The sequence below is a fragment of the Ovis aries genome, chromosome 15 (assembly GCF_016772045.2).
Source record: "Ovis aries strain OAR_USU_Benz2616 breed Rambouillet chromosome 15, ARS-UI_Ramb_v3.0, whole genome shotgun sequence".
Lineage (NCBI taxonomy): Eukaryota > Metazoa > Chordata > Mammalia > Artiodactyla > Bovidae > Ovis > Ovis aries.
Genome location: NC_056068.1, coordinates 37,661,273 through 37,688,187, shown reverse-complemented (window position 1 = coordinate 37,688,187; position 26,915 = coordinate 37,661,273). Strand labels below are relative to the sequence as shown.

The 26,915-nt window shown below is 36.5% G+C and overlaps 1 protein-coding gene across 2 annotated transcripts in view; it reads left to right on the top strand.

Moving 5' to 3' along the window:
* PDE3B (phosphodiesterase 3B) overlaps positions 1-25,730 on the top strand; it is a 178,401-nt gene extending 152,671 nt beyond the window's left edge. For both annotated transcript variants that reach the window (XM_042233027.2, XM_012095710.5), the window contains 5 exons: positions 7,999-8,186; positions 16,046-16,249; positions 18,494-18,655; positions 21,953-22,205; positions 23,401-25,730. In XM_042233027.2, coding sequence (XP_042088961.1) covers positions 7,999-8,186; positions 16,046-16,249; positions 18,494-18,655; positions 21,953-22,205; positions 23,401-23,615 — 1,022 coding nt within the window. In that variant the 3' untranslated portion in view covers positions 23,616-25,730. The remainder of the gene's footprint in view (positions 1-7,998; positions 8,187-16,045; positions 16,250-18,493; positions 18,656-21,952; positions 22,206-23,400) is intronic.
* Positions 25,731-26,915: the final 1,185 nt, after the last annotated feature.

Below are 26,915 nucleotides of genomic sequence, written 5' to 3'. Positions count from 1 at the left end.
ACCCCATGGACTGTAGCCTACCAGGTTCCTCTGTCCATGGGATTTTCCAGGCAAGAATACTGGAGTGGGTTGCCATCTCCTTCTCCAGGAGATCTTCCCAACCCAGGGATTGAACCCAGGTCTCCTGCATTGTAGGCAGAGGCTTTATCATCTGAGCCACCAGGGGTATATATAAAGTATTATGTAAATTTTGATGAATGCAAATTGGGAAACTTACTACCCATCTGTATTACTCAATTTACCATGTTTCTTTTCTGTGTTCCACGCTGCTGCTTCTTCACTGAGATAGCCAATATCCTGAATATTATGATAATCTGTTTTGCTTTTCTTTCAGTTCTTATTTTTCCTGTTTTAGGTATATCATGTAAATTTAAAATATGTAACATTCCCAACAGATGGGGACATGTTAAAAGGCTTCACATAAGTATTTAAACAGTGATGTTAAAAAAAATTGTTAACATTAAAATTTTATTTCCTTATCATAAATATAACTATTTATGCAAATGTGGTGAATTGTAACATTCACAGCTCTCTTATTCTAATTTATAAAGGAGGGGGGAAAACTTCTATCTAGTGTTTTTACTGCCATGGCCTGGGTTCAATCCCTGATCAGGGAACTGAGATCCTGAAAGCTGTGCAGCCAAAATTTTAAAACATTGTAAAAAAGAGAGGAGAAATACTCCAGTAAGAAATACACACAAATCAGGACAGAATTTGCTCAGTTACAAATGCCTGAGAATTGTTATCATACTAATCAGTGTAAAGGTCTGTCTTAGCCACTTCTTCACATTCTTTGGAGGTTTAGTCTAAAGTACTACATCATTGTTTGATGGATTTGCCGTATGTCACTGATTCATTTTTGTCTGCCAGCCATGTTTACTTTCATAGTGATCCTCCTTTCCAGTAGTTCTGTGCTTCCATCAGAGATTGTTTTCTTCAGCCTTTTTGTGTGTAGATGTATTTATTTTATCCTAGAAGAATGCATCCTTATTCCAGCACATTTGTAGACATCATTATATCTTCTGACATATATAATATCTGTTTATAAATCAGCCTTAAGTCTTATTTTTCCTTAATGGTACCATGTCCCTTTTCTCTTTGCTATTGGCTTTTAGCATTTTGTGCATGGTACACTCAGGTTATATTCTTTGTATTCATCTTATTTGGGGGTTCAGTGAACTTCTTGAATATATTAATTAATGTATTTTATTGTTTTCTATCATACTCTTCAGAATTTTTCCAGCTGTCACTCACTGCCCAATTCCAAAGCTCCCTCCACATTTTCAGATATTTGTTACAGCAACACTCTACTTCCAAGTGCCAAAATCTGTATTATTTTCCTATGGCTTCTGTCACAAATTACTACAGACTTAGTGGCTTAAAATGATACAAATTTGGGGGATTCCCTGCCAAAGCGGTTAGGACTCTGTGATCCCTAGTCAGGGAATTAAGATCCCACCTACCATGCGGTGTGGTCAAAAACAAAATACAAATTTATTAACGTATTATTCTGGATCCAGAAGTCTGAAAATCATTCAACTGGGCTAAAATCCAGCTGTCAGCAGGACTCTTTTCTTCCTGGAGTCCCCTGTGAAGAATGTTTCCTAGCCCCCTCAACTTTCATAAGCCACCTGCATTCCATGGCTAATGGCCCCTTCTTCAAAGACAGCAGCATAGCATCTTCAGGTATGTCTCTGACCCTGACTTTTTCATCCTTCAGAGGAATTAGCAAAAAGCAGTACAACTACAACCTTGGTTTTCTGTCCAGAATACACATTCCTGACAGTGAATCTCTCACTTCTAGCATTTTTTGCAGTCTGGACTGGTTGAGGATTTCCCAGATTACCAAATCCTGGGTCCTTCTTGCTTAGCAATTCTTCCACACTCTCCTCTTACATTTTATTTCAAACAGTAAGAAAGCAGGCTTATCTTTAATACTTTCCTTGGAAATCTCCTCAGCTAAATATCTAAGTTCATTGTTTCCATGTTTTGTATTGCATGAATACAGTGCAACCAAGCTTTCTGCTGCTACATTAACAATGACCCCTTTCCTTTAGTTTCCAATAATGGGTTCTTGGCAGTGTCCTTAACAGAAGTTTTCTACCATCACCCTGTTCAAGATGATCTGAGTATTCCCTGAGGCAGTGTCGGTTTCCTGTGCTCCTCACTTCCTTCTGAGCTCTTACTAGCAATGTTATAAGTCCTCCTACAGTATTATGGAATAAAGTATATGGAGAAGACGGTTTTCTTTGGAAAACCAAGTAGCTGCCGAAATGGAAAACTGTGGTAGAAGCAAAGACTGTAAGGACTGTGAAATGCACAGCTTTATTCTGACTACAGTGGTGAATAGAACAATGACTCTGACACCAAAAGTAACAGCAACAAAAGCAAAAGTAAACAAGTGGGACTGCATCAAGCTAAAAAGCTTCTACACAGCAAAGGAAACAATTTTAAAAACGAAAAGGCAAGCTGCAGAATGGGAGTAAATATTTGTAGTTCATATACTGAGTGTAAGGGGTTAATATCAAACATACATAAAGAACTTATATAACAATACCAAAAAACAATCCAATTTTTAAAAAATGGGCAGAGAAACACAAATCAAAACTACAGTGGGCTATCACCTCACACTTGTTAGAAAGGCTGTCATCAAGACAAGAGGTAAGATGTGGATATCAGGGAACACTTGTGCATTGTTGAAGCGAAGACAGGTTGGTTCAGCCACTGTGAACAGTAATATGGAGATTTTTATTTCTTAAAAAAATAAAGTAGAACTATCATGTGAAGGAGCAATTTCTGGGTATATATCCAAAGGAAATGAAAATATAAGTTTGAAGAGATATATGTACTTCCATATTTATTACTGTACATGTACACACAATGGAATATTATTCAGCCATGAGAGAAGGAAATCCTGCCATTTCCAGCAGATGGGCCTTAAGGGGATTACGCTAAATGAAATAACAGACAAATACTTTATGATGTCAGTTACATATGGAATATAAAAATGCTGAACTTGTAAAAACAGAGAATGTAATGGTGGTTACCAGAGGCTGGGAGTGAGGGAATTGGGGATATGTTGTTTAAGGTTACAAACTTGGAGCTAGTAGATAAGTCCTGGAGAGCTAATGCACAGCGTAATGGTTATAGTCATAAATACTACCTTATAAAGTTCAAAGTTGCTGAGAGACTAGATCTTAACTGACCTCACCCCAGGAAAAGAAATGATAATTCTGTGCAGTCGTAGAGGTGTTAGCTGATGGTATAGGTGGCAATCATATTGCAGTATACAAATGTATCAAATGAACACATTGTATACCTTAAATTTACACAGTGTTTTGTGTTAATTATATTTCAATTAAAAAAAGAAATGAAATAATAAGTTTAGAGTTTTAATGAATGGTTAGAGAACCAGATAGTTAAAAGAATTCCTTGACTTGTGGCTAAGTGGTAAAGACTCCACCTGCCAGTGCAGGGGACTTGAGTTTGATCTCTGGCCCAGAAAGGGTCTCACATGCCACCAAACAACTTAGGCCTGTGTGCCACAAGTATTGAGCTGCTTTAGAGCCCAGGAGCTGCAACAGCTGAGCCCAGCTGATGCAACTGTGGAAGCACACACACTCTACTGCCTGTGCTCCACAAAGAGAAGCCACTGCAAGAAGCTGGAGCACTGCAACTAGAAGGTAGCCCTGCTCACCACAACTAGAGAAAGGCCTGAGTAGCAGTGAAGAACCAGCACAGACAAAAATAATTAAATAAATTTTTTAATTCAAAAAAAAAGAGAATTTCTTAATTATTATAGTAGTAGGATCCTAACTTCTGTTTGATCCTGAAGTTACCTAAAATTCAATGCAAGTTGAGTTTATGGCCTCAACTAGGCCTCTTATGTCAGAGCTGCGGTATTGATTGGAAAAGAACAGACCCTTATAATTGGAAGAATATTTGAGCCGATTTCAATAAATCTGATTACCCTGAACCCCTCATATCTTGCTGTACCTCCATGCTGAAAAACAATCATTTCTCCTCGTGTTGGTTGCCTGAAGACCTTGTAACAACCTCACCGGAGATTCTTGATTTGTAAGTCTATGCTAGTTCACCTCTAAATCTAGTCCCACCACCTCTCATTTCTTTGTGATCCATAATTAAACTCAGATCTGCCACAATCTTAAGTCTGAATACCAAAATAATTTCCTAAATTTATATTGGCAGAAACCTGAGGAACATATATGGGAATGGATTTTAAGTGTTACAGCAAGACAAAGGAAGGTAATGGTTGATCATTCTGAATTTACTGATGTAGGTATACCTATTGGAAATGTGGGTTCTTTTCACTTTGGGGTAGTTATGAATAAATGCTGCTGTGAATGTTCATCTACCAGCTTTTGTGTGGGTTTATGTTTTCATTTCTCTTGGCCATCTACCTAGTTTTATGGAATTGCTGGGTCTGTGATTAACATTTGGAGGAACTGCCAAACTATTTTCCAAAATGGTTGCACTATTTTACATTCCCACATGTGGTGTATGAAGATCCCAATTTATTATTATAATTAATTAATACTAATTTATCTGCTATTTATCATTATCTGTCTTCTTGATAGCCATTCTGTAGTTAGTGTGAAGTGGTATCTCACTGTGGATTTTTTGATTCACATATTTTTTTTTAGCTAATGATGTTGAGCATCTTTTCATGTTTTTTAGGTCATATGTATATTTGTCCTTTCTCCATTTAAAAATGTGGTCATTTGTCTTTTAATTATTGAGTTGTAGAAGTTTTTTATATGTTCTGGATACGTGTGTTATTACATTTATGATTTGCTGCTATTTTCTCACATTGTGTCATCTTTGCACTTTTTTGATGATGTCTATCAAAGCATAAGATCTTGGCATCTGGTCCCATCACTTCATGGCAAATAGATGGGGAAGCAATGGAAACAGTGACAGACTTTATTTTCTTGGGCTTCAAAAATCACTACAGATAGTGACTGCAGACATGAAATTAAAAGAAGCTCGCTCCTTGGAAGATAAGCTATGACAAACCTAGACAGCATATTAAAAAGCAGAGACATTACTTTGCTGATAAAGGTCTGTCTAGTCAAAGCTATGGTTTTTCCATTAGTCATGTACGGATGTGACAGTTGGACATAAAGAAAGCTGAGAGCCAAAGAATTGATGCTTTTGGACTGTGGTGTTGGAGAAGACCCTTGAGAGTCCCTTGCACTGCAAGGAGATCAAACTAGTTAATCCAAAAGGAAATCAGTCCTAAATATTCATTGGAAGGACTGATGCTGAAGCTGCAATATTTTTGCCACCTGATATGAAGAGCCAACTCATTAGAAAAGACCCTGATGCTGGGAAAGATTGAAGACAGGAGGAGAAGGTGATGACAGAAGATGAGATGGTTGGATGGCATCACCAGTTAAATGGACATGAGTTTAAGCAAGCTCTGGGAGATGGTGTAGGACAGGGAAGCCTGGTGTGCTGCAGTCCATGAGTTCGCAGAGTCAGACTTGACTGAGCGACTGAACAACCACAATCAAAGCATAAAGTTTTCAATTTTGATGAAGTTTTTATCTGTTTCTTTCATTGCTCATGCTTTTGGTATCATATCTACAAAGGGTTTGTGTAACTTGAGGTCATGAAGATTTACTATGTTTTCTTCTAAGAGTTTCATAGTGCCTTAAGTTTAGGTCTAGGATCCACTAAAACTAATTTGAGGGGATGAAGTAAGGAAGAGGTCTAACATTCACTCTTTAGCGTATGGAAATCTAGTTGTCTGGGCACCATTTATTGAAAAAATTTCTTTATGGATTCTACATGATTGGTTCTTAAACGTTATAAATTTCTGCCTTTTAAGATGTGACATTAAATGAAACAACATGTATGAAAGTGCCTTGTATCATGCAAGGCATAGTTGGCTCTCAACAAGGTCTTGGCTCCCTTATCCAAAAATCAGTTGACCATAAGTATAAGGATTTATTTCTGGACTCGCAATTCTGTTCCATTAATCTATGTATCTATCCTTATGTCATTACCACACAATCTTTTGTTACCAAAGCTTTGTAGTAAACTTCAAAATTATTCTTTTTCAAGACTGTTTTGGCTAATCTCGATCTCTTTCATTTCCATATGAATTTTAGGGCCAGCTTATATATCTCTTGTACAAAAAAGCCAGCTGGGATGTTGACAGGAGTATGTTGAACCATAGATCATTTGAGGGAGTACTGCCATCTTAACAATATTAAGTCTCCCGAACCAGGAGCATGGATATTTTTCTACTTATTTGTCTTCTCTAATTTCTTTCAACAAAGTTTTTTACTTTTCAGGATACTGTTTTTTCACTTCTTTTGTTAAATTTATTCCTAAGTATTTTATTCTCTTTGAAGCTAGTATAAATGGAATTGCTTTCTTGGGTTCATTTTTTGATTATTTATCCCTAGTATGGAGAAATAAAATGGATTTTTTGCATGTTGATCTAGTACCCTGAAGCCTTTATGATCTCATTTTTAGTTTAATACTTTTCCAGTGGGTTTTTTAGGATCTTTCTGTATACAGAATCATGTCATTTACAAATAGAGATAATTCTGCCTCTTCCTTTTCAATCTCTAATGCCTTTTACTGAGGCCTCCTTTTAAATGGAATCTTCAGTAGTTATGTTTAGTTGTCTGGCCATTTAGTTGTCCTGCCATGTATTTTTTTTTAATACTAGTAATTTCACATTAAACATACACAGACTAATGTATTCAGATACTAATATGACAATTCTAAGTATATACTGAGTTTAAAAGGATTTTTTGCATTTTTTAGTATTTTATATATATATTCTAAAATCTAGGGGTGCTACAGAATGCATATAATGCAGAAAAAATTGAAGTTTTCATTCTGATATTGGTAATTTAAACCTTATTAGAAACTTGAATGTTTAAATATATCTTTATCCATGAATTTAAGTATCTTGTTTTTACTTTTTATAATTATTTTTAAAAGAAGCTCTAGTGTGGGTAATTCTAAAACTTAATTTAGGTGCAAAATATAAACAGCATAAAAATAATTAGGTATCTTTATAATTATCAGCATTGTGTATTTAAGTTATAATATACAAGGGTTAAAACCCTTGTTGAAAATATTAAATGAACTAAATCATGATAAAGTCCTTTTGGACTCTGATAAGCCAGGACATTATTCTGTTTCCCTTGCTGAACACAACCAATGAAAGTTTGTATCTCTCTGATATCTTCATGGTTTTCTTTGCTGTCTACTCACAATATACTTTATTATTTCCTTCTTAATACTTTAAGATACCTTTAGCAAAAACAATTTGAGTGACCATCTAAATAGGTATAGCCACCAAATTACAAAAAAAGGAGAAACTAATGGTAAGGTGGTTAAGGACACCAAAAGCACAGTGCTGAGAGTAAAATTATTGTTTCTAACTAGAAGATACAAAGAATTATACTGACTGAATCACTCCTCACTTTTCCATACCTTTTCAGTTTTCAGAGTTTTTCTTTACAGTATTTTATAAGGGGCTTCATGGAAGGAAAAAAAAAGAGGAAGTAGTGTAGTCAGGGTTACAAATGAAAGGAAATCTATTTGGGTAAGATTTGAAAGGCATGTATGTTGAAATGCTTACTTTGTTAATATATTAAATTCCTAAGTCTCTATAGTGTTTCATGTAATTTTATTCTCTAGATTGTTTTTTCCTATTACTCTGGCCATTATGTTTAACCTTTAAATTACAAAAGTTTAGAAAATCAGAGGTTTTTAAAGATCCCCACTAGCTTCAGTTAACAGAGCATCATGAGAATCCTGTCATGTCGTGTTTAACATTGCTCTCTCTTAGCATGTATGTTGGAAATAGCACACTATTTTATGTCCATGTTTAGAGAGTATTTCTTAGGTAAGTCAACCAATAAGATGATCATATTACCTTTGGGAAGCTCCTTAGCCTCACTGTAAGGATTTTATATGTAATGCTCTTTCATTTTGCTTGTTCCTCAGCAATTAACCCTGAGCGAATTGCTTACATTTCTTCGAGGAGCTGCTCGATTCCAGATGAGAGCTACGGCTGCCTTTCTTCGAACATTCCTGCACTAGAATTGATGGCTCTGTATGTGGCAGCTGCCATGCATGACTATGACCATCCGGGACGGACAAATGCGTTCCTAGTGGCTACCAATGCCCCTCAGGTAGGGAAGAACTTTTTCAGAAAGTCTAAGGAATGATTCTGAAATTTTACAGCCAGGCTACATTTCCTTTTGCACACCATTCTTCAGTTGAAGCATTCTGCTGTTGGATAAAACACATCTATATGACGTGCTAAAGAGTTAGGGAAAGATAGTCAGCTGGAAGATAAATAAAAATATTCCTAAAAGAATAATTCACTGTTTTTATGAAATTCTGGAGTCCTGTGCTGTCAGTATCTTTGCCTTTGATCAAATTGGTAAGATTTTGACTAGCTGGTAAGACTTACTCTTCCTTCTAGCCATATCCTTCATATGCCTAAAAACTATAATAACTGAGAATTGTTATTATTTTTGTTGCTGTCCTCTTTTTTTCCTCTAAGACATGCCATAATATGCAATCTCTTAACTCAGCATATATTCATGTATGTAAAAAATCTTCTAGTACATTGATTTTGAATTCAGTATAGTTGATAAGGTGCACGGTTTCTTTAGGGTCACAATTTGCATAAGAGGTAGGAGTTTCCAACAAATGGATGCAGTAGTTTTAATAGCTTTAAATATTAGGACTTGGAACTAAATACAGGCAGCCCTCCATATCCAGGGGTTCTGCCTCCCTGGATTCAATCAACTGCAGATCAAAAATATTTGAAAATTTTAAAAATTACAGAAAGTTCCAGAAAGCAAAACTCAAATTTACTGCATACTAGTAACTATTTACATTGTATTAGGTATTATAAGTAATCTAGAGAAGATTTAAAGTATACAGCAGATGTGCGTTGGATATATGAAAATACTGCATTACTTTATATATATTTTATATGAGCATCTGCAGGGGTCCTAGAACCAATTCCCTAAAGATACTGAGGGATGGCTGTGCTTGGTTTTCAGCAGAATTTAGTGTGATGACTTAGCAACTAAAAGACAAAAACAAAGTATGGTTGTGAGTTTTTGTTTAGGCAGATGATTCCTGAAATGTCAGCTTTGTATTTCTGCCTGCCTGCCTGGCTTACAAAGAGCAAGTTGTCAATATTGTTTACTGAATTCGTCTTACTTCCTCACTTTGTTGCTCTATGTTCAAACCTCAGTTCTGATTCTTTCATCTTTTATAGCCATTCTCCCTGTTCCTCTTCTCATTTCTCTTTCTTTTCACACACTTCCAGAACTTAAAATATAGGAGATAGTTTCTCTAGCCAGAACAAGAATAGGATGCAGAGAGAGAGAGAAAATTAAAAGTGCTAGGTAATTCATTTTCTCTAATTAGACTTTATTCATAGCTCATGATTCCACAGGTAACTTTTAGATGAATTTCAATCTAGATACTGATGTTTTTCCACTCTCTAAGAAATGCTTTGGGAGACATTACCCACTTATAAGCACATTTCCTCATTTACAATCCCACTCTACAAGAATCAGATGCCCATTTTCTCTAGCCTAGCACTTCATAATCTTTGAAAATCCTAGTTCTATAGCAAGTCACAGACTGGCATCTGGGGATGGAGAGACCTGAGCTTGATTTCTGGTTACCCACTATTAGCTGTGTGACATTAGGCAATTAACCCTTATCTTTCTGAACCTCAAAATATGTACCTGATGTGACCACGGGTACAAAGAGATAACATTTGGGAGGTTTTCTCCTGAATCAGATTATCACGTAGACAGAAATCATTTACTATTCTATTCCACTCTCTACTTTCATTCTCTTTATTAGCATTGAGTATAGGTGAGTCAGACTTGTGTATTACCTCTTCTTCAGGGATATTACAAGTTAGTGAATTCTAGTGTTATTTGTCTTGCAGATAGTGTAAAACAATGACACATGAATGTATTCAATAATTTATATGTTATGTACTCAAAACTGTTGTCCTGAACAAAATATAAACATAAAGTCTAGACACTGTCAATAACTATGTGTTATTTCTAAACTCTCATTGTTAAGGACAGCCAAGAGATGAAGCAGTGAGAAGGGCCAGAATGAAAAGGAAATTGATCAGAGAGTTCAGCTGTGAAAAAGTATAGCCTTTTCCCTGGTCTCCGTGCTTACTTCCTGATGCTCTTCAGTCCGGGTTCAACACACAGCAGCCAGAGGGGCCCTGCTCTGCCCTGAACCCTCACTGCTAGTAAAAGACAATCATTACAGTAGCTCAGAAGGTCCTACACGATTTAGCCCCCATTAATTCTCCTCTTTAAACTCACTCAGGTCTAGCCTCACTGGGTTCCTTGCTATTTCCTCCTGTGTCCCAGGCACACTGCCTTTCTGAGAACCTGGCCTCTTTCTGTTCTCTCGCCCAGAGTGCTCTTTCCCTATACATCTGTAAAGATCACTTTATGACTTCCTTCCACCTAAAATTTCAAAAGCTCCTCCATGACGTTCATTATGTTCCTCCTCTGATTTGTTTTTTCCACAGCAACGACCATTTAGCAAACTATGTATTTTGTTGTGTATATTTGAGTGGAATATAAGTTTCTATGAGGGCAGACATTTTTCTTTTATTCCCTAATACCTAGAATGATGCCTAGCACACAAAAGGCATTCAGGAAACATGTATTGAATGTTGAAGGATGCCTAATTTCTTTGCTCTGCCAGGCTGCTAAGCTTGTCTGAAATATACTCCACTGTTCCCAAAGTAATGAGGTTCACCAGACCTTCTTCAGCTAGTGCCTATGAGATGAGGACTCTTGTGAAAACTTGAGGCTTAACCTGTTTATTAGGTAATAAAGCAGTCTCTCTCATTTTAGGAAGCTCAGTTAAGTCTAATCAGGCCATAATTAGTGAAAGATATTATTGCTCTGGTGTATGATAAAAAGGGACAATAGGGCATAATACCACCAATAGGATCAAGCATTCTCCTTTCTCATGGTAAGGGAAGTGTGTGGTAAGACTCAGGAAGACTATTTTGAATCCTTGCCATAAAAGAAGGGGAAAGATTTAGTCAAGTTTATCCTGGAGGGACATCAGTATTAAAATTCTAAGAGATTTCTGAGCTATTCAAGTGAATGGTTGGCTGGAAGATGCTAATTAGTGATTGAGATATTATAGTTTGAATTGGGTTGGCCAAAAAGTTTGTTCAGTTAGTGAACACATTCAATAAAGTTCTTGGTGAAAATGAAATATATGTCTTTTATTTGTACTTAAAACTGAGCGAACATTTTGCCAGTGCAGTTGGCCAAAACATTTTGATCTGGGGTCAAAGGAAACAAAACTGAGAGCTATAGATCTGAGACAGTCATAAACATTTGTCCCCCCAAATATGGATCAAGATGGCAACTAAACAGGTGCATTTTTCCCCCTTTCCTCCTGATCAAAATAATAAAAGATAAAATGCATTACAACAGAGAGGAGTAGGCAGAAGGATATTATCACCAGTAAGTTAAAGAATTTCATACTGTTTTTGGAAAATGAAAATCATGTGGGCAAATATAACAAGATTAAAATACACTAGAAAGGAAGCCAAAGCTTGAGTGGAACCCTGGCAACTCCTGATGCCACTGCCCTTGTCTGCTACACACACACACACACACACCTCTCACACTCCCACACACACACCTCTCCCATACGCCTCAAAGCAAGGCTACCGTGACTTATCTATTCACTTCTAGGCAGAAAACACATCTCTTAAATACTGAAGGAAATGGCCAGAAGAGATTTAGTACTCCAGAGTAAATCCTTCTCATTTTGGAAATTACACTGGTAATTCCAAAGCAAAACCTGCTAGGTAAACAAGCCCCACCCACATTAACAGGCCTCCTACTCATCCTTCCCAATTAAAGGGACTCAGCAGTAAAACATACACAAGGCTATGAGATGCATACTGAAGGACAGGCACTATTCTAGGCAATACTGTTGAACAAAACAGGCAGAAAATACATTCTTCCCATATGGAACTCACATTCTAGTAAAGTAAGAAGAAACCAACGCGTGTGTGTGTGTGTGTAAAAGAGAGATGATTATGACATAAGTGCTAGGAGAAAAGTAAAACGGGAGGAGATGGTGCTGGCATAGGAGGATTATTTTCAAGTTAAGAGTTCTGTGTCCAGCTGAGCTACAGTTGAGTGTTAAGAGCAAAATAAAAAGTCTTGGGTATACAAAGATTTAAAAAAATCATGTTCCATCCATCCTATCTGAGAAAGTTACATAAAAATGTGTTTTAGGTAAAACAAGGGTGATAAACTATGACAAAGGGTCTTAGAAGATATAGAATTACCAGAAATTTTAGAATGTAGAACTTGAGAGTAAAGGAATCCCTAGATGGAAGCTGTTCATCAAAACTATTTCTTTAAAGAGAAGCACTTCTTAAAAAACAACAACAACAACAAAAAATGTAGCTGCATTGTTTCTGCTGCACCTAATTTGTTTACTGCCTCTATTGGATTTCCTTTTCAGCTAGGAATATTAGTTTTTTAATGACAACAGTCCTTCTTAATCCAAGATTTTTCACTTCAGAAAGATTAAAATACCTTATGACTGTGACCTAGAGATTTAACATCTCCTTTTTCTTGTGGTTCAACAGGAGACATTTGTTCAGATTTGTCTTAGTCTTCCTGTTTGATCTAAGTGTTTATGTCTGATGGGTTTTTCTTTTTGCTCATTTATTGAAAAGTATTTATTATTTGTTAAGATTAACTCCATCCTTTTGTATTAAACCTCACTCCATTTCAAATCTTTTTGACTCTGGGTAAAGGTAAACTTTATGACCAACTAATTTGCTTTCGGAGAAGGCAATGGCACCCCACTCCAGTACTCTTGCCTGGAAAATCCCATGGACAGAGGAGCCTGGTAGGCTGCAGTCCTTGGGGTCGCTAGGAGTCGGACACGACTGAGTGACTTCACTTTCACTTTTCACTTTCATGCATTGGAGAAGGAAATGGCAACCCACTCCAGTGTTCTTGCCTGGAGAATCCCAGGGATGGGGGAGCCTGGTGGGCTGCTGTGTATGGGGTCACACAGAGTCGGACACGACTTGAAGTGACTTAGCAGCAATTTGCTTTACCATGTTAGAGAAGAAATTTGCTTGTGGAGATAAGGAAGATTCATAGTTAGAGAAAGCAGGTAGCAAGTTGTTTTAGCAAAAATTCAAAGAGTGTTAGTTACTGCAGCTCTGAATTAGGGGGGAAACTGTCTCCATTTTCTGGTTGTCAAGGTGTCCTCAGTAAAAGCCAGCTGAGGCTTCATTATCTGTTTTACCTGGAATGCTTTCCTCCCTGAAGTTAAGCCTGGCTTGTTGCTCTATGTGTGACCATCCAGTGTTCTTCCTAAAGTAGAATTTGCCTCTTCCTTACTGCTCCATAATTCTTGCCTCCACTAAGCCATGAGGTAGTCAATCAGTTTACTGGGGTCCAGGAGAGGCCTCCTTCCCCTTATTCTCCAGATGGGTTTTTCCTTCTTAGGCGATGACTTAGATGGCCTTTCCTCAATCCATTCCCCATATTTACCATGTCTTTAAAGCTTCTAGTATTGTGATTATATCTAGATTCTAATATTGATTCAGATCTCTTTTCATCCTCATTTTATATTTCTTTGGTAATGTCAAAGGGCAATTTGGATGCTGCAGGAATTCTGAACTACTGGTTTTTGTTTCCTTGTTTTTTTAACTGATCTCATTAACTGAGAGTTTAAGTCTGGTAGCTTTATGGGACACTCATTATGCACTGTGGTTTATTGACCTGGGAGTTTGATTACTTCTTCATGAACAAAGCTGTTCTGATCATTTATCAGTCTTTATTGGAGTTAAACATGAGTTAGTTAAATCACTTTTATATGTAAGTTGACTTCTTAGGAAGTCTTTGACGTTTAACATGTTCACTGTTTTAATTTGACACATACATTGTAATATGATTACCACCACAGCAATAGCTAACACCTCCATCACATCACATAATTAACTTCTTCATGTGTGTGTGGTAAGAATATTTAAAATCTAGTCATTAGCAACTTTTTAGTACATAATATAGGATTGTATAATCACAATGCTGTACATTAGATCTCCAGAACTTATTCAACTTTAAAATATATTTACTTGGCTGTGCTAATTCTTATTTGTTGCCCACAGAATTTTTTTTTAAATTCCATAATACGTAAATTTTATTGAAGTATAGTTGACTTACAGTGTTTCAGATGCTCAGCAAGGTGATTCAGTTATACATGAACCAAATTTATTTTTCAGATCGTTTTCCATTATAGGGTTCTACAAGATTTTGACTGTAGTTCCCTGTGCTGTACAGTAAATGCACACAGGATCTTTGATCTTCATTGCAGCATACAGGATCTTTAGTTGTGGCATAGGGATTTCATTCTGTGCTCCCTGCATTGGAAGCGTGTAGTCTTAGCCACTGGACCGTCAAGGAAGTCCCATTCATCTTCTGAATGCATGTTTGTACCCTTAGACCACTGTCTCCCAATTTCCCCATCTTCTTGTAACCACCTAGTTCTACTGTAAATAGAGTTCAGTTTTAGATTAAACATAAGTGATATCAGCATTTGTTTTTTTCTGTCTAACTTATCTCACTTAGCATATTGTTGTCAAGGTCCTTCTAGGCTAGGATGCCCTTCTTTCTCATGGCTAACAAATATTCCACTCTATGTATATATATTGCATCTTCTTTATCTATTCACCCATTAATGGACATAGATTTTTTTCAACCTTTTTGTGACCCAAAGTTTAAATCATCATTGCTAACATTTAAATCAAATGATGTTTTTAAAAAATCAAACGGTAAATATCTATGTTTATATCTAGACTATAATTAATTTTTACAGATCTGTAAAATGACCTAATTAGGCTCAGAATATGCATTGTAGCTGAGATTATACAATATTTTTTTCTGTCTTTTCCCATTAGAAAGTGCTATGAAAATAGGGACAGTGTTTTTACTTTTCATTCTCAGCCTTTAGCACTAGCTATAAGAGCTCTTTTAATGATTACTATGCTTGGGGGACTTCCCTGGCAGTCCAGGGGTTAAGACTTCCCTTTCCAATGCAGAGGTGTGGGGGTTCGATCCCAGGTCAGACCTAAGATCCCACATGCATTGTGGCCAAAAAGGAAAAAGAAAACAATATATAAAACAGAAGCAAATTGGAACAAAATCGATAAAGACTTTAAAAATGGTCCACAAACATCTTAATTACTATGCATATTTAATAATTTTAAAAAACTTGTTAGAGATGGAAGAAGCTTTAAAAATTCTGTAATCCCATGATTTTTAGAATCTATATTCCCAAATCCTAGACTACTGAGGAGGTACCTTAGGGTCTTCCACTGAAGTGAAATGGGAAAAACAGTGACTAGATCTATACCACTTGGACAGAGGATTTGTGCTTTTACCTGTTTGATACTTCTGACTCCCAGGTCCTGGGTCAGCTGGGAGTATAGGGTGTGCCTTTATCATACTTATGGGTCTCCAGCTCACTGTGCACAGAATATTCTGGGTTCCTCTCCTTCAGTCACCACCACCATTCATTCCAAGCTAACTAAAGAATAGTAATATATCCCTAAACCTGCTCTCTCTGTCCCTGATGACTTTATTAACCGAAGCTTTATCTGAGAAGTTTCACTGCTTTAAGGAAGCAGACCTCAAGTATCAACTTTATATCTCTTGGTAGGCAGCATGGTGTCTGCAAGGAAGATGAACTTTTGGAGACAAATTACCCTTTCACTTACTAGCTGTGAATGCTGGAAAAGTGTACCTTATCCTCTTTGCACTTCAGTCTAATCCTTTATCAAATTATCAACCCTCTACACAAGTATTAAAATGCTTGGCATGTAATAGATACTCATTGTATTCTTCCAACATGATCCTAACTCTGTTTATTACTAAAGTTCAATATCTTTTGAGATGCCTGCCTCATTTTTCTTGTTCCTTTTTAGGCAGTCTTATACAACGACAGATCTGTTTTGGAAAATCATCATGCTGCATCAGCCTGGACTCTGTATCTTTCTCGTCCAGAATACAACTTCCTTCTTAATCTTGACAATGTGGAATTCAAGCGCTTTCGTTTTTTAGTCATAGAAGCAATCCTTGCCACAGATCTTAAAAAGCATTTTGATTTCCTTGCTGAATTCAATGCCAAGGTTTGTTACACAAATTAATTCCTGGTTTCAAAGCAGAAATTATTGTCAGTGTTACTGACAAAAGGTATTTTTTTTTAACGTTAAGTCAGAATATCACTCATGAAGTCATGATAAATCTGGTAAGACAATATATATGCCAATATTAAAAAAATTATAACATGTCCAAAAATAACGATTGCTTGTGACATTTCCAGTTATGTCAGTTGAAGCTTTCAGGGACAGATTTGAGAAAGTTATGCACAGTGCCAAGTAAGGCATTTTATGAAATTAAATATGTGTTTCTAAGAAGCCAGTTACGCCTGCTTTGCTGCACCTGTTTCCCTTCTCCATGTTGTGAAGTGTTTAACCGGCTGGTGTGGGAATGGAGAAGTACTTGAGAATAAAGCACTCACTGAATTGCTGTCTGTTGGGGCTGCCCACTGCTTGCAGTCATCCTAGTTAAGAATAAGGCATAAAAAAAAAAAAAAAAGAATAAGGCATAAACAGGCTGAAGTCGCTGTCCTCACAGACCTCACATTCACCATGAACTTGATCACTGCCTTTGTGTGATGGTGGTACTAATGGGAGCATGTTGTATCCCTCAGAGGTTGGGGTGAAAAACCATTGAGAACCACTGCTTTAGATTGCTGAGGGAAAGAGGCCCCATGTTTTGCAGGCAGGAAACCATTGTTTTCTTCATAACATCCTTGCCCTAAAGGAAGGTGTTACCTTCAGGGTAGAGGGGCTGGGTGTCAAAGGATTGCGCACTTAAACTCCTGGAAGGAGGCCTATATATGTCACTGTTGTGATGTTGATAAATGTTTATGAAAAAAATCAGTAAGACATCAGTTTGCCTTTAAACTTACTTCATGGCTGTGTAGCTCTAATTTAATTTTTATTTTTACTTAAAATTCATTTAAACGCTTAAGTCACAGTAAGTAAACAGAAGTTCTTTTTACAGATGAAAGATTATCTAGCCCAAAACTTTGGAATCTGTGTTCCTCAGAGATATCTATTCTGTAGTCTCAGGAAAATGTCACATGAGTGGCACATGGGGAACAGCTTGCAGATCTTAGTTCCCTGAGCAGGGATTGAACCCACACCATGGCAGTGAAAGCACAGAGTCCTAACCACCGGACTACCAGGGAATTCCCTAGACTGCATACTTTCAATCGTAAGAGCTCGCCTTTCTTTAACTGTTTTCTGTAGTGATGGTCTACATAAGAGTTCCTTTAACAAAAGAGGTGGATGCCAGGGAATTCCCAGGAGGTCCAGGTTCAATCTCTGCTAGGGAACTAAGATCCCTCAAGTCATGCAGCACAACCAAAAAAAAAAGGGAGGGGGGATGGTGGACGCCAATAAAAATCTAATATTACAGTACAGTTCCAAAGTCACTAATCTGGCCCTTTCACTTTATTTCTTACAAGAGAAATTTGAGTTCTTGAAAAACATGGTAATTTGCCTGATAACTACCATTTATTTAAATAGCAATGTTAGCATTTACTATAAACTGTGCATTTTTCATTCGTTAATCCTCAGGCAATATGACTAGACTGATATTATTTTTCCTGTCTTATAGATGAAGAAAGATAGACTCAAAGAGCTCAAGTAATTTTTCCAGCATTATTCAATGATTGGTAAATCATACTAAGGCAGGCTTTAGAACCATAGAGATCAGCTTCTAAGACTTGTATTCTTTCAGCTATATCATGGCGCCTTTTGCAGTTAGATCCTTAAGCATTCCTTTCTGAGACAAATAGTTAAAATTCTTATATGATTTGCTTTTGCATATACTTATATATTTTATGTCATATATACTAATATGTACAATATATAATATACACAGATTACCATTTTCTGCAGTAATCACAAATACTGAAACTCATGGTTTGTTCTGCCTGTATAATACAGTGCTCTACTTCCATTGAAACAAAGCTGTAAATGACACTTCAAAGAGAAATTTAACCCATAGAGGTACATGTCATGGCACAAACAAAATTAAAAGAAATATTTATTATTGAAATTCCTTCCTGTCCAGAGGACAGGAAACAGTTTTAAGATAATCCAGTAAAAAACAAAAGTTGGGGAATTCCCTGGCAGTCCAGTGGTTAGGACTCCATGCTTTCACTGCCAGGGGCGAGGATTCAAACCCTAATCAGGAAACTAAGATACCACAAGCCAAACAGTGCAGCCAAAAATAAACAAAACAAAAAACAGACTCTTGTGCCCTCAGTACCTACAATAATTCTGTTTTTCCAATGATAGGCCAATGATGTAAATAGTAACGGTATAGAATGGAGTAATGAAAACGATCGCCTCTTAGTGTGCCAGGTGTGCATCAAACTGGCAGATATTAATGGCCCGACCAAAGTTCGAGACTTGCATTTGAAATGGACAGAAGGCATTGTCAATGAATTTTATGAGCAGGTAAGTTGAAACATGGGCTTGGTGGGACTTTTAAGAGCTGCCATCTGAAGACACTGCCTTTTGGATTTGGATAGCTACATTAAATACTTGAAATGAGTTGCTTTAATATTGGTTGAGTTGGTTTTAATATTATCTCAGCTCCTTTGCCTTTGTTGCTGAAATTGAAAGACAAGAAAAAAAAAAAGAAATAGCTTATTGTCAGTCTGGAGTAGGTTGAATGTACTCCAGTCTAGAGCTAAGGAAAGACTACATTATGATTCCAAGGTCTCTTTCAGCCTTGAAAACCTATATAACCTAAGCATAATTTATTTCCAAAAGAAGTTATTTAGTTGACTCAGCACACACTTAGACTGTATTTTTAAATTATCAACCCATTTTCAACTCTGCTATAGAAAGACTGCCTTAGAAACATCAACTGGGTTGATGGGTTATGTAGGATGAAAGTCCTGGCAGAGGGTAAGAAATCAGAACTAGAAATGGGGACAAAGTAGATACTCAGTGGCTTTCAAGGTTCTAAGATATAAACATGCCCTTTTCTCATGTATTTTAAAATGTTGTCTTTAAAATAATCCTACTATTTTGCAGTCTTTACCTATTTTTTTGTACAATTTTGAGGCTCCCTACACTGTAGAAAAATACTGATTTCCCCACAAGTCTAATGTTACATTATCTCAAATACAAAATAACAAATACATACTCTTAACTGGAATTGTATTCCTTGGGAATCCTTACTAGACCCACTAATCAAGAAAGATCAAGATGTTTATCAAGTAAAACTTCTGGGTCAGGGCTTTCTCACCATGAGTTGCTATTCCAATAGGAGTGACGCACTGCACACTTATAAACCACGCACACTTATCTGTTACACCTTGTCACACTGTACTGAGTGACCAGCAAATGTACCATGTCTTTCACCTACCTTAGCTAAACATCCCAATAAAATAGTGTATACTCTGTTTACAAGTTAACAAAATACCATACTGTGTAATTATGAAAACAGATTAGTAAAATGTTAGTAATAATCTTAGAATAATTTTCACTGATACATTTGAACTAAATTATGTATAATTTTAAGAAATAAAATTATAAATATTTAATTTGTAGATTGCAGTATGTATAGTGGTTTGCATATTCCTATCCTCATTCTCAGAGATAATTGAAGACTGCCTCAGGCTTCAGTTCACATTCACAAAAGAATTTTATGCTAGGGAAAATTCTGTCTTTATATTATCTGTAAAAACAGAAGTAATAAAGTGATAGAAAATGCCCATTTTAGACAATCCACTAATTCAGTGAAAGAAAATGAGATAATTTCATTTAGATGCATTTTATAGTATATCTTTAAAGTATAGAGATTAATTCTTATTAAGCAAATTTGGAAGCCATGCATGAGGTTGAATCCTGGCTCTTCTTCCTTACCAGCAATGTGACCTTGGGTAAGTTACTTAACCTCTCTGTGCCTCAATTTCCTCATTGAGAAAACAGGAATATTGATGGTACCTACCTCATAAGGTTGCTTTGTGGATTAAGTGAATTAATACATGACAAGTTCTTAGAACAGTTTTCTGACACATACGTGCTCAATAAACTATTATAATTCCAGGTCACACACACACAAAAACAATATTTCAAACAGTTTCACTTAATCTTTCTAAGTTTCATTATTCCTGTGTCAAAGGAGAAAAACGATACACTTGATAACCCTAACACACAGTGGTCATGAAGGTTAAATGTATATAGGAAGTCAGCCCTCATCAAAACCATCAGATTTCCTTCTCAGTCTTGTTATGCTATTCAACTTTCTTTAGATATGGATGCAAATTTCTAACCTTGCTCAACCTTTTACTTTTTAAATTAACTTTATTAACTTCATTATACTTTATTAACTTCATATACTTCATTTATTTATACTTCTGTAGCCGTTACATCAGGCTTCCCTGATAGCTCAGTTGGTAAAGAATCCGCCTGCAATGCAGGAGACCTTGGTTTGATTCCTGGATTGGGAAGATCCTCTGGAGAAGGGATAGGCTACCCACTCCAATATTCTTGGGCTTCCCTTGTGGCTCAGCTTGTAAAGAATCCTCCTGGAATGCGGGAGACCTGGCTTCGATCCTTGGGAAGATCCCCTGGAGAAGGGAAAGGCTACCCACTCCAGTATTCTGGCCTGGAGAATTCCATGGACCATATATAGTCCAAGAGGTTGCAAAAAGCCCATTAAATGCCATGGGCTTAGAAAAGCCAAACTCCTATTTAAAAGTCAAATGTATGAAACTGTAGAATCCTATGAATAAACCCACCTAGATACGTTTTTAAAATATTATTAATGTTCATCCTCACAGGAAACAAAGCCATGTGAGTTTTTTAATCTTGGGACAGTTTCTGGTTGTCTCCTCAGGATTGTGTTGGCTCAGCTCTATACACACTGCTTGCCTCCAGCACTTGTGCACTGTGAAGAGTATTCACCCTCCACCAGTTCAGATACTCAGCACTAAAATGTTAATATTGTTACTACCATTTGAGGACTGCTCAGCACTGGGCTCAATATATACTGCTTGTCATCCTATAGCAGCCCTGTAGATGATTACTCACATCTTACACGTGCATTAGGCATAGAGCTTGCCCAGCACCACACAGGCTGTAGGCAGCAAAGGAGGTTCTGAAATCACATGTGTCTGATCTCCAGCTGTGCTCTCCAGAAGCCTGGGCACCACAGATGGCCCACCAGGCAGTTGGGGCAAATCCTCACCTCAAACACAATTGCTCTACCTCTGTCTGTTTTACATACTGAGTTTTCTAATGTTGATTCATTAAAGGGTTCTGCTGTTACAAAAAAAGGGAGAAGATGTTGAAAAGCATTAGAAAAAAAATCACTCTACATTTGAGGTACAACTGCAACAAAAAATGTTACTATTATACCATCTCCCCCCTAGGGGGAAGAGGATCTATGTCTGATACTATAAAATTTTGACAATTTATATAGAATTTATATATTCTAGTAGTATAATTTTGATTTGTTCATAACTATTGGCTTAACTTAGTTGCAAAGATGTATATTTTTCTTGCTGCTTGTATATCAACCATACTGGTTGACTGGGAGTGTGAGAATAAAGTCTTGTTTAGGATTTTTCAAATAGTAGAAAAAGTTTTATAGTTGGAATGACAGAGTAATTTTCATTGATACTTCTAAAAATTGAGTTAGACTGTTCTTGATTAAAAAAACCTCAAGGTAATTTTAACAACAAAGCTCAGTGGTTCTTTCAACAGTTAAAGATGTACTTTCCTTTTTAATATGATTAGGGAGATGAAGAAGCAAATCTTGGTTTGCCCATCAGTCCCTTCATGGATCGTTCTTCTCCTCAACTAGCAAAACTCCAGGAATCTTTTATCACCCACATAGTGGGTCCCCTGTGTAACTCCTACGATGCTGCTGGTCTGCTACCGGGTCAGTGGATAGAATCAGAAGAGGACGATGATACTGAAAGTTGTTATGAAGAAGATGCTGAAGAATTAGATACAGAGGATGAAGAAATAGAGGACAATCTAAATCCTAGTAAGAATATAGGGATACTATCGTTTCTTTAATGTTATTAATTACAAATGTCCATTTAACTTGGATTTGGGTCTTTCCTTTTAAAGATACAGTAGTTATATCTTAAGTAAGTACTACCTATGCAGACTGAATAATCTTGGTTTGAGTAGCTACTGCTTGGGTACCATGTGAATGCTGTCATACAGTAAGCATTCTGAGTTAAAGCAGCATCTCCGGAGATGTTGTCCTCCAGCCAGTGCTCTTCAGCAGGCTCTGCCTGTGCATGCATGATGGAGCTGCTGCCAAATCTGAACCTAGGTGAGGTGGCTGGTCTCAAGGACTAGGCCTCCTTTGCCTAACCCCTTCTCACACCATGCACCCCTATTAACATACCTTTCATATAGACTTGGGAATAGTTCATTCAACCCAGTTGGAAGAAGAGGAAAATACATACTCTCTTGACTCTAAGGAAAATCAAGCTTTATGGCATTATGGCTTTGACCTACCAAATTGTAACGCATAGTTTTTCTATATAAAGCAATATAAACCAATGAGTATAAATGGAAAATGAAAAAGACATTGTCACCTTTGCAACTATAAATTAAACTCGTTATTTGCTCTTTAAAGTAGGATTTAAATTATATCTAGCTGATTTTTTTGTTTCCCAAGCATGCTGTATAAATCAGAACAGATAACATAGTGTGGAACAAGATAATAAAAGAACTTTTCCCCACCCTACCTTGTATTCAGCAGTAGCTTAGTGAAGAGTAATTGTATGGCATTACCATCTGATGTCATCTTGGGAAAGTTGACTTCTAAAAATTATTTATACTCACCAAAATTTTGATAATTGTGTTTAATTCAACACATTTTTAAAAAGTCCCTTAGAAGGATGGTTTTTAACTTTGCATTATTTATCATTTGAAATTTCAATACTATCCTCCTTTCTCCCCACAACTCCCACCTCCCACCATCTTCCCTAATACCTTAACTTATTTTTATCCATAATACTTAACACTGTCTCACACACGAGTGTCTTGCTTCTTTGCTTATCTAGGTCTTCCCACTAGAAAGAGAGCCCCATGGTACAGAGATTATTTGTAACTTTAAACCCAGTGCTTAAATAAATGCCTGGGATGTAACAGGTGCTCAGATATTTATTGAATGATTGAATCATATTGCTATGATTAGAATACACATGTGTTAAATTTCACAGAACCACAAAGACGGAAAGGCAGACGGCAAATATTTTGTCAGCTAATGCACCATCTCACCGAAAACCACAAGATATGGAAGGAAATCATAGAGGAAGAGGAGAAATGTAAAGCTGATGGGAATAAACTGCAGGTGGAGAATTCTTCCTTACCTCAAGGAGATGAGATTCAGGTCATTGAAGAAGCAGATGAAGAGGAAGAGAGACAGTTGGAATAAAAGAAGAAGCATGTGGAAGAAGTGCCTTGGGCCATGCCTTATGTCGATGTCATTGCCCAGTGCTCACCACCGCTCCTAGGTTGACAGGCCCTAACACTGTGAGAGGATCCTTGCTGTGCCAGCATTTCCCACTCCCATGCACTTTTTCACCACACGGACGAAAAGTATCCTTAAGAGCTTGGTTTCAGTTCACTTGTGTTGCCAAGCCCATACTTAGTGCTTTTACTGGTGTACAAATACTTTGTCATAATACAGCTTTGCTGAGTAGAAGGCTTTTATTGTTCATGAGGCAGGAGCTGTACCTAAAAACTCAAGTAATTCACTGTAGTTTCCTAAGTGGCTAACTTTCTGCTTTTTTAAAGACGTGATTAAAAAAAAATAAACAACAACAAGGGAATTCCACTTGGCGCCTTCACTGCTATGGCCCAGGTTTAATCTCTGGTTGAGTTCAGTCCCTGGCCAGGGAACTAAGATCCTGCAAGCTGCACAGCACAGCCAAAAACAAACAAAAAACCCCCAAAACAAAAAGCCCCACCAAACAGGATTCATATTGTATTTCCAAATGTGTCTTTTATGTCTTTGCTTTGGGGGAGGTGGGGAGGAGCAGTCTCTGTCTATCGAAAAAGAGAAATCCGGTGTTGCCTTTCTGAGGGGTCTGTTTAATGCAGTACACTGTTCAGTGTTCTCCAGCTAGGTTTACCGTGAAGGACTGAGTAACCTTTGTTATATTTAACAAAACCCAGGTGCATCAATTTTTGATGCTTTTTACTGTTTTGTTTTTTAAAATCTACTACTACGTGTATGTTCTTTCTCAGAGTATTCAGGTTTGCCTTGGACATCAGAAGTCTGAATTCCAGTCTTATCAACTTTATATTCCATGGTTGAATTTTAAAGCTGTTTAGGTTTAACAGTGAAGGAATTTTATTCTTTAGTCGAAACTGTTCTTATTTTTCCTCTTGCTCAGGATTAGTATTTGTAAACATTGAGTTTAATATAAACACAAATTTGTCAGAAGAAAAACAAAAACCTGTCCTAATATTGACGTTAACCTTTCATGAAACAAGCATTATTCTCTCTTCTTGAATTTGAGACTAATTAAAGCCAAGGAAAAGGAGATGTCTGTCTTTTGCCTTACTACAAAAATCAGATGTAATTAATCGTATCAGAGATAAAGAACAAATGAAATAGTGTGTGCTCTAAAGGTCACATGGTGAATAAGTAACTGAATATGTGCTGAATCTTTAGATCCCTATCTTGGGTGTCATGTGTTTAGTTACTATAAAACCCATGTTCATCTTTCTGTTAATTTCCTTCTGCCTTGAGACTCCATGACAGAAATAACCTACAACTACTCAGTACATCTGGAGCCCAACTACAAGTCTAGTTTCTGAGATAAAGTAAATGATGGGAGTACTTATTTAACTTTTATATTAAAAGTATTAAATATTTTGGTAATATCATTTACACAAAAGCATATTAAGATAGTTAAATGGACCATATTTACAATGTTTATAAACTTGTTAGGGTCCAGATATATACCCTAGTTGTGAAAATTTTTTGAATATATAAAGTACCAGTCAGAATGATAGCAAGATGGTAGGCCAATATTTTCCATTATTCTTAGAGACCATATTATACTTTGAATCCATGTGGCTTTAGAAAATAAGTTGTGTAGCATTTTTCACTTTCCAAGATAACTCCTTTCTTAAAATTAATTTTTATTAGCATATGGTTGATTTACAACGGTGTGTTGGTTTCTGCTGTGTGGCAGAGTGAGTCAGTTATACATATACTCACTCTTTTAGATTCTATTCCCATATAGGTCATTACAGAGTATTGAATAGAGTTTTCCTGTGCCAGGTAATTCCTTTATGATGTCAGCAAGCAATTTCTTAACTGTCTAGATTATATAGCTTACCTGAAAGATTTCAGTTAAAGACCCATCGAAGTGTTGAAAGTTTTGATCCTGTATAATATCAGAATATTTAATGAATCACTAAGCTTTATTTATTTGATACTTTGAGTGCTGAACTCCTTCCTACTATTTTTGCTACCATTGTCACATCATTGTAAACTGGTCCCTCATTACTGAGTAATAAAATTTTATCTAATTTATTGAGTTTGCCCTTACAGTGTATATATCCTTTGCTTCTGTTTCTCTAGAGTACATTTTCTATCCTGCAGAAATATATTTCTGCTACTGCAAAGTACATATATATATAAATTCATACACATGCATATGTACATAATGAGACAAATTTCCTTACTATTTTACTAAAACATTGTATTGGGTTTTTTAATGTATATTTTTATTTTCTCAAAAGAAGCATGTTTTTATGCTATTAAATGATATTACTGAAAACTCATTAACTAAGTTAACCCTTAAATTATTTAACCTTTACTAAGTAATTGACATATATTAAAATAACCCAAATACTAAAGAATTATTCTTCCTGAAACTTAAATTCATAAATTATAAGAAATGAATGTGAGTGTGTTAAGTATAAACAGCACTAGTAGATGGAATCTTACTTGAGAAATTGCAGCCAGTCATATTGCAGGTCTTATTTTAGTTATTAATGAATGAGACTAATTTTTTAATTAGAATCACTTTCATCATGAATTCGCTGTTTTAAGTCACTGGTCTTATAAATAATCTTGTAGTGCTATAATATCTGTGTGTTTACTGACATTTTTCTCCATAAAAGGCTACTTTTTAAAGTTACTTCATGATTTGAAGACTGTTCTCCTGCTCTTCTCACTCTTATGCTGTTGAATTTTTCTACTTATTTTTATAAGAATCCTAGGAATTCTGGCACTGCTCCAGTCTCTGTCTATATTGCATCATCTCATTGGAACAGCCTTCACAAAGGAGATGAGTAGAGCCAACCCTTTCTTTACTGTAGCTGCCAGGCCAGTCAGGTGGGGGCCCTTCATGAAGGTGGTTCATAAAGGGCCTTTTAAAGCACACACAACAGGACACTTAAAACCCTTTCAATTTTTCCCCATTTCCCTTTGGAATAAAGTTTAACCTATAAGTGACAGTTAGATTCACATTTTGTGAGGATCATTCAACTAACATACCATGTTGAGTGGAAGAGTAAGATTAGATATGGGGAGACCTCAGTGATATAGATAGATAGCAAAGTAAATGGACTTGAGATTTAAAACATAGAATCAGTCTGCCCCAATTAATTGGATGTGATGGTAAGAAAAATGATGAGAGTAACTTTCAGGTTTCTGATCTGGACAACTGTCAGTGTCATTCACAGAGGTAGGGTATGCCAGGGAAGGAGATTT